The 8,020-nt window shown below is 26.7% G+C and overlaps 2 protein-coding genes across 6 annotated transcripts in view; one reads left to right on the top strand and one right to left on the bottom strand.

Annotated features, from left to right (window-relative positions):
- LOC102672462 (stromal interaction molecule homolog) overlaps positions 1-3,875 on the bottom strand; it is a 10,294-nt gene extending 6,419 nt beyond the window's left edge. For 2 of the 4 annotated variants that reach the window (XM_006623242.2, XM_006623244.2), the window contains exons 1-10: positions 3,301-3,875; positions 2,563-2,705; positions 2,366-2,485; positions 2,173-2,285; positions 1,977-2,092; positions 1,740-1,909; positions 1,499-1,642; positions 1,252-1,419; positions 887-1,151; positions 542-616 (exon numbers count right to left, since the gene is read on the bottom strand). In XM_006623242.2, the coding sequence (XP_006623305.1) occupies positions 542-616; positions 887-1,151; positions 1,252-1,419; positions 1,499-1,642; positions 1,740-1,909; positions 1,977-2,092; positions 2,173-2,285; positions 2,366-2,485; positions 2,563-2,705; positions 3,301-3,508 (1,522 nt within the window). In that variant the 5' untranslated portion in view covers positions 3,509-3,875. Of the gene's footprint in view, positions 1-541; positions 617-886; positions 1,152-1,251; positions 1,420-1,498; positions 1,643-1,739; positions 1,910-1,976; positions 2,093-2,172; positions 2,286-2,365; positions 2,486-2,562; positions 2,725-3,300 lie in introns of all 4 variants that reach the window. The other 2 variants (XM_006623243.2, XM_031514027.1) reach the window with 2 other exon arrangements.
- Positions 3,376-7,940, top strand: LOC102672226 (protein cramped). 2 transcript variants are annotated; one of them, XM_006623240.2, is made up of 10 exons: positions 3,376-3,514; positions 4,703-4,915; positions 5,061-5,324; positions 5,394-5,597; positions 5,663-5,853; positions 6,050-6,544; positions 6,643-6,945; positions 7,020-7,349; positions 7,420-7,530; positions 7,615-7,940. In XM_006623240.2, exons 2-10 carry the CDS (start codon positions 4,711-4,713, stop codon positions 7,717-7,719), a joined length of 2,208 nt encoding a protein of 735 aa, XP_006623303.1. In that variant the 5' UTR covers positions 3,376-3,514; positions 4,703-4,710; the 3' UTR covers positions 7,720-7,940. The 2 variants fall into 2 exon arrangements, with proteins under 2 accessions (XP_006623303.1, XP_006623304.1); XM_006623241.2 differs by lacking the exon at positions 3,376-3,514 and adding an exon at positions 4,023-4,619.
- The last annotated feature ends 80 nt before the right edge of the window (positions 7,941-8,020 follow it).

The following is an 8,020-nucleotide window of genomic DNA, read 5'->3' on the forward strand; positions in this document are numbered from 1 at the left end:
CGTCAAAATTATTTTTTTATTTTTTTATAAAAGAAAAATTTTAAGGCATCACGTGAATTTTTTTTTAATGAAAATTTGACTTTAAAATTTTCATTAAGAAATTTTTATAAATTACTTTACAAATTTAATAGAAATCAATTTAAAATTTATAAAGTAATTAAAAAACACTAATAAAAATTTAGAATTCAATTCGAATAAGAGTACATATGACAATTTATTTTTTCGAATACATACGTACGTTATAAAATTAGAATTACTAATTAAGAGACATTAATGTCAATTGAAAAAATCCAAATTATTATTAGGAAGACAAACAAGTTAGTAAATTATTAATTTCGAAGACAACGTCCATATCAAATATACATATGTATATATATTAAAAGAGAAGAAAAAGGGGAAAAAAGAAAGACACAAAGAGAAAAATAAAAAGTGAAAAATATTTAGATATGGTAAATGTCATTATATCAAAGTTACAATATGTACAATATTGAGCATTGTTATTATCAATCTAAATGCTCGTGGAAGTCCGTTTCCAGCTTACCTGCGGTACCACATGATGAAGGTGAATACACTGAGCTTGCTTCGTCGTCTAAATCATCTTGACTACTGTGTCGACCTATAAACATCAATTTATACAATAAATGATGATAGATATTTATATTATTTATTGTTAAAAATCTATTGAAATTATATGAGAATTAAAATAATAAACTAAATCAAAATCGTTAAATAAAATACTGACAATTTGTGTTAATGTTAATAACAATTATATAAAAATATAAAAATCATTTGTGAATTACAAGATACTTCAGATATCTAAATAAATAAATATTAATTAAAAATTTTGATTTTATAAATATACATATATATATATATATATATATACCTCTGAATCCAAGACCTCGCCCATTAGGTGTCCCCCTATATAAAACAGTTTCTAAATAGCTTAGACCATTATTATTGATTATATTAAAGCCACATAAGAGTTCAATTTGTTTCCAACGATGTACTCTTTCTTGTAATTCTGCGGTGACTTCGTTTAATGCAGTTCTTGCTTCCACTATACTTTTGTCAACTTCATCGATCGATTTTCCATGGGTTGAAACAAATGCTCCTACTAAACTTGATCGTTTTTTTCGTAGTTTTTCACACTAGCAAAGATTTATTAAAGTTAAGATATATACAATTACGTTACATATTTTTAATATATAAAAATATTTTATTTAATTACAAAAAAAATCCATTACTTACTGCTTCTCGCGCTTGTTGCAATTGTTTTTCTGCACTTATTTTTTTCTTTGTATATGCCTTATTTTCAATTTCATGAGTTAATTGTAGCCAATGTTGCAATCCAGGAGGAGGAGACCAGCATCTATCTTCAAGTTCACCCTCTGCACGTTGCAATTCAACTTTTAACATCTGTTGAGTAGAAATTAATTACATTTTGAAAAAAACATTTAATATAAGATATAAGAATATAGAGAAAATATTTACATACTTCAATTTCTGCTTTTAATTGAGATACTTCAAGATCTGAATAAGAAGCATGTAATCCTACACTTTCATCTTGTAAACGTTTCTCTAAATTCTGTTTTTCGGTAGTTACACTTTCTTGTTCCATTCGTGCTCTTTCTAATTCTTTCTGTAAAAAACCATAAATTATAATATTAACAAAGTTATAAATTAAATATAAAGTTATTAAATATTGATAAGATAGAAAGAAAAATAAAATAACATACTTGCAAGTCTTCCAATGCTAATTCTGCTTTATGTAAACTCTCCATATCTTTCATCATTCTGTGAAGATGTTTCTGTGAATTTTTCTTCTGCTGATATGCATACCAGCAACCAATAAGCGCGCCAAATAATAATGTTATTAATATCAAATCTTTCACACTATGTCCAGTATCTATGAAAAAGTATTAAATAATTAATTAAAGAATCTATTAATGAAAGATACTTTAATAATTATTTACCCTTTGGCGGTCCAAAGAGAACTACATCCATAGCTTTTAAGGCAATTTTTTGTTTATGAATGGGATCTTTGATGCCTAATACATTAGTCAAATAATGCATATTGTTCACAGCTAACCTGAAAAAAATCAGGATATATTTTTGTATAAGAAATTTTTGTATAATATAAAAATGATATATTATTTTATAGAAAGTCACCTTGGAAGTGTAGCACCAGTTACACGGTGTTGTATAAAAGTAGGAACATATTGTGGAAGATCTACATTAGAAGATAACCATTCTGATGTTTGTTCTATAGTCCAATTATGAACCTGTAAAAGAAAAAAATATATATATAAATGATAAAATATCAAAAAGATATAAAATATTAAAAGAACATATTAGATAATACCTCTGATCTTAACCAGGCTTCCCAAAGTTCTCGAACACTAATATGCATATCATCATTATGATGAAAAGCCCTTTGTCTTCTTTCATATCCAGCTTCATATTGTAATTCTTCTCTTAAAAACTAAAAAGATTTATTTTTTATAAAAAAAATTTTTATTTTAATTATATTATATAAATTATATATAGAAATTTGTTTACATCATCTGACTCCGATAGGTCCACATTTCCATTGGCATCATCATCTAGTTGACTATGGAGTGACTTGATAGCTTCCAAACCTAGTCGATCATGAGAAGCCATTGTTGTAAGACAAGCTAGGTCATCGTTACAAGTATCAGAACCTGTAATAAATTAAACAGCCTACGTTTGATTGTATGTGTTTATGATTATATGTAATTTGTTATACAGGTGCCATTTTTTATAGAATTATGCTTGTCCCTGTTAAACATGTTAAACTGTAAAAAGCTTTTCATCCAATTATTATTAATACAAAAATTGAAAAAGTCAATTGTTAATAGATATTAAATAAATCTGCACAATGATATATTATTATTAAATGAAAATATAAATTATCTTTAAAAAAAAATGATTAGATCATTTATGAAATTTATTTTTTTTAATATGAATTTTTATCATAAACACATTTTTATCTATTTTGTAACCAATAATAATATCAAATTAAAAGAAAACTTTAAATTTTTCCTTTTAAGCTTCGTGAATATCTTCACACAAAATGATAATGCAAATCAAACCCAACTTCTTTCTACAAATTAAATACATGCTCCATAAAAAATTTATATATACATATAAAAAATCTAAATACAGAATTAATAAAACAAACAAAAAGATTAATTAAAAATACAATAAACGTAATATAAATTAAATAATATTTTCAGACAACAATCAAAACATTGATAAAAAGAGGAGAAAATTTACCAGCTTCGTGAGCCACAGCTTGTGCCAGTCCATCTGTGAGTGTGGCGGAGAATGCTGTGACTTTGGAATGTGAACTTCCAGTGGAGCCAGACTGAAAGTTCGAACTCGCATCAAGGGCCCCGCCGCTAGCATCTACTGTGTTGCAACACCAATACAAGAAATGCAATCCGAACAGTACAATCACATTAGTAATCACGGATGATCGCATTTTAAGGTTAGTTACACCTTGTCACTGACACCTCGCGCCCCCCTTGCGCAGTTGCTACAAGTCAAATAAAACCGAATACTCTTGGCCCGTTGTCACCTTTGACGTAGACCCGCAATAGTGAATATATCCAAGGTTACAATTATTAAAACCGGGATGGCAATGCAATTTGACGAGTGCATAACACGCGTGATCGATTATGATATTAGCAGCTCTGCAACCGAGTAACACACCATCGTTATTAACCCCATCAAGGCGTCGGTCAATGTCCGAGATCTCTTTTTAAAATCGATTGATTTATTAATTAAGTACACTCCGCTCTTCTGCTGTGTGTCGAGTTTTCCTATCAAGGCCACCGTCCATGAACAACATTGTGAAAAATCATTAATTTAGATCGGAAACAACAATATATTTTTCTATATGTAAAAAACAAAAAATTCAATTGGCCCCGTGTATGGTTATTCGCATGATTTTATTGGCTTAGCGTTGCAGTTGCACAGTAAACTATTACTAGCGCCAGTGTAGCGCGAAAATTATTTGTAAAATGTCTTCTTGCGGAGTGAAGTAATGATATGATACAACTGTTTGATTTTTTGGAAAGAATTTTACAAATATGTTAATTAATTATTCTGATAATTATTTTAATTAAGTGGATAATTTTATAATATGTATCTGCTTATAAGAAAATTGCTTATTATTTTTTAATTTCTAGATTTTTAAACAGATACATATTCGATCTGCTCGAAAACACGCTCAGAATTGTATAATCTGTAAGAACGCACAGTAATGAGTATCTATCATGTTTTGGAATTCAACATCATTAAATTTTCATAATTACGTAATTTTTCGATTACGTTCTATTTATATTTATATATAAATTAGATTCTTTTGAATCATCAATGAGTATTAGCTTTGAAAAAGCTTGTGTTCATAATTGTGTGTACATATGAATGTAATTACGTTTTAACGCAGCAATAAATCACTGCTACGTTTGTTTCCGAAGTCTAATTATGTTAAAACGAGTTTTTATACAATTTCTTGATTGAATTATGATATTAATGCTACAAGTAATGCAAATATTTTTCATCATAAATTGACAATGTTGTTGATCAAAGTAATACATGTTTTAATATGTTATAAAATTCGAAACATCTAAGGATTTGAAATTGTTGAGATCGCTTTATATTTTTTGTGAAGACATTAGAATGGAAAATAACACAAAAAACGAAGATTGTGAAATTCAGGGAATCAATTCAATTACCAAAAGAGAAGAAGTTTTATCTCAAAATGTACAAAATTGTTCAGAAACGAAAGTATCTACGGATTCTAAGAATACTCAAGTTCGTGTCGTTCGTGGAACTAAAAAAATGAAATTAGATGTTTGTGATGGTAATAATTTAGAAAAGAAAGGTTTGTATTTGTACTATTAATTGATAATATATATATTAATCAAAAGAATTCAATAAAATGGATAATGAAATAATTTCTTAATTAAATTTTATTGTATAATTATTTGATTGTATAATTATAAGAAATTGCTTATATCTATGCTTAGATTCCAAGGATGAAGAAAATAACACAGAAGTAAAAGTAAGATCTCTAAAAAGATCTTGTGAATTATGGTCCATGGAAGATAAAAATACCTTTTTCAAAGCATTGAACGAATATGGAAAAGACTTTGATGCTTTGCAAAGTTATTTTTTAAATCAAGGAAAGAAAAAAGGTTTGCCAGATGTTGCAATAAAAAATAAAGAACAAATAAGACATTTTTATTATAGAACTTGGTTAAAAATATCGAAACATTTAAAATTTTCAGAAGGTAATTGATTAATAAACTGCCATAATTTAATTTTCATTTAATAAATGTTTCATTAATGTTTCATTTCAGATGTGAAAAAAACTTCACAAGAATTATATGGATTAATTAATTATGGTGAACTTAGAAGAAAGTTACCACGAATATATGAAAAAGTACATTTAAAGCTAAATGAACTTGTTTATTGGGGTTCAACACAAGTCAGACTCAGAGGAAAAACTATGAGAATTAAAACACCTATATGTAGAGCATTAAGAAAATTGAATCAATTAGAAGGTATTCTTAATAATTGAAATCTTATAATAATTCAAGAAATATTTAATATTATAATGTTTTCATAGATTGGCAAGAAGAAATTAAACTTCCTTCTAGAATAACAATTGAATTAAGACCTCGTAATAATATGGCATGGTGGCAAGTACAAGCATCATCAATGAATCCAAGAATACGCACCTTATTGCCTATACAAAGACGTTTGTCAAGTTTATTAATATTTTTACAACAAAAATGGAGACCTGCAAAATATAATACAGTATCCTTTTCATAATATTGATTGCTAATATAATATAAATTATAACTAATAACTAATAATAACTAATAATAATAATATAAATTATTTAATATTAAATATAATTAATATAAATTATTTATATTATATGTATCATAAATAATTAAAAATCCTATAATAAAAGTATATAATATGAAAAAATCCTATACATATAACATAGTTCCCTAATGTAGAAAATGCTATTACTAACGAAATGAAAGATACTCGATTGTTACGAGTGGCACCACCTGAAGGAAGTAAAATTGCATTACCAATGGTGAATCTTGGAGAATATCTCACTAGTAATAGTGTTAGTTTAAATTCTTATGAAAAACGTTTAGGTCTGAAAAGTTCCAGAATGGATATGCTAGGATCTGTACAATATTTAAAAGGTGTTGGAAAAAAGGGAATCAAGAAAAATAAAATGGATAAAAAATATATGAATCGTACAGAGGATAATTGTATCATGCCAGATAATAATAGCGATATAGATGTGATAGAATCTGGTAGTAATGTTTCGGAAAAACCATCGACTGTTAATAATTCCGAAACCTCTAGTCTAGAACAACAAACAGAATTTAATGGATTTCCGGGCAGAGAAACTATTGAAAGAATTCGTAAAGGATGGAATATTGAAGAAGCAAACACCATCACTGTAGGAGATCTCTTTTTAATGGTATACATTTTATTTAAATCCATGTTGAATAAAAGTTTAAAATTACTAGAACTTTATTCATCAGAAACGCATCATTTCTAATTTTCTAAGTCTTCTAGTTTGGTCGCGAATCAAAAGTAACATTGGAATATTGGTGGGATTGGAATCATCGAGAACATATTGGAGAATCTACATCAACAAGTTTACATAACGACAATCTTTGTCTTACGTTACAAAAATTATTATCCATAGCAAAACATAGATATGGCACAAGTAAAGTATATGACAATACTTCTGGAAGTAACGAAACTGTGATCTCCTCTCGAATTCTTTCGACAAAAGAATCGACTTTCAGAAGACCTTTAATTCCACAAACTTATCACAAAATTGGAACTCCAGATGCATTCAAAACACAGTTAGATGTTCGTTTTGATTTTGTATTTTTTTTTTTAAATTAAATATTGATTTATAAAATAATTTTATTTTTGAAATACAGAAGTTTAAGACACGTTTTAGTAAACGAGGCAGAACTGTGAGACAAAAAAGCCTTATTGTACAAAGGGTATTGCCTATCATATCTACACCAAATAATTCATCAGAAGATGTAATATCTAATCCTCAAGAAGAAAATAAAATAAATGATTCTTCTATAAATATTAATGATCATCAAAATGAAAAATCGTCATCTATAATTATAAATGAATCACAAGTGAAAAATTTATTGGATGAACTTGAAGTGGCAAGAGATTCAAAACCTACAAATTCCATTATAACAAGTGCTACACAAATACTTAAAGAGGGAGAACATCAATGGTTGAATAGCGAAGTAAATTTTTTCTCTTTAAAAGAATATGAAACAAACAAAAAAATTTTTAACAAGTAATATTAAATTCCAGGTAGCAGATTTTTCATTAAGTAGCTTTCTAGGTCAACTAGAGTCTCCTATGAAGATTTCACAGAGGATTCAGAATGAAGACAATATAGAAGATAATCGTCCATCATCCGATGTAAATATTGATAATGAAATTAAGAAAATTATTAATATTAATATTAAATATTAATTAATAAAAAATTATATATGAACATTATAGGTTGTTTCACATATGCAGTGCCTGATGGGAGAAAATAGTGTTGATTATATGGCAAAATTTGCAAATCTTGCATCACAAATTGCGTCGGATGATAATAAAAAATAAAAATAATAAATAATTGATTAGTTTTGTACAAATTTTAACGAAATATCTATTTTAAATCATGCAAATTGAATAATGTTTTATAGTTAGAGTATGCAATGATATTTAGATTGACTAATTTATCTCTTTGATATTGACTTTCATAGTTGACTGTAATAATAATTCTAATATTGATAATAATAATAATAAATGAAAAATAAAGTAATTTATACACATATATAAAATTTTTATAAATTTATTTGTCCATTATTAATAATTTGTAAAACTTATATCATATATTTAATTTTATATATATATATATATA

The sequence above is a fragment of the Apis dorsata genome, unplaced genomic scaffold (genome assembly GCF_000469605.1).
Source record: "Apis dorsata unplaced genomic scaffold, Apis dorsata 1.3 scaffold_859, whole genome shotgun sequence".
In the NCBI taxonomy this organism is placed as follows: Eukaryota; Metazoa; Arthropoda; class Insecta; order Hymenoptera; family Apidae; genus Apis; species Apis dorsata.

What these genes read in the sequence shown, in the direction of transcription:
- LOC102672226 (XM_006623240.2), top strand. Translation starts at nt 4,711, where the DNA reads ATGGAAAATAACACAAAAAACGAAGATTGTGAAATTCAGGGAATCAAT. An exon ending in CATTCAAAACACAGTTAGAT is followed by an intron (nt 6,946 to 7,019) that starts GTTCGTTTTGAT and finishes TTTGAAATACAG; the next exon opens with AAGTTTAAGACACGTTTTAG. An exon ending in ATCAATGGTTGAATAGCGAA is followed by an intron (nt 7,350 to 7,419) that starts GTAAATTTTTTC and finishes ATTAAATTCCAG; the next exon opens with GTAGCAGATTTTTCATTAAG.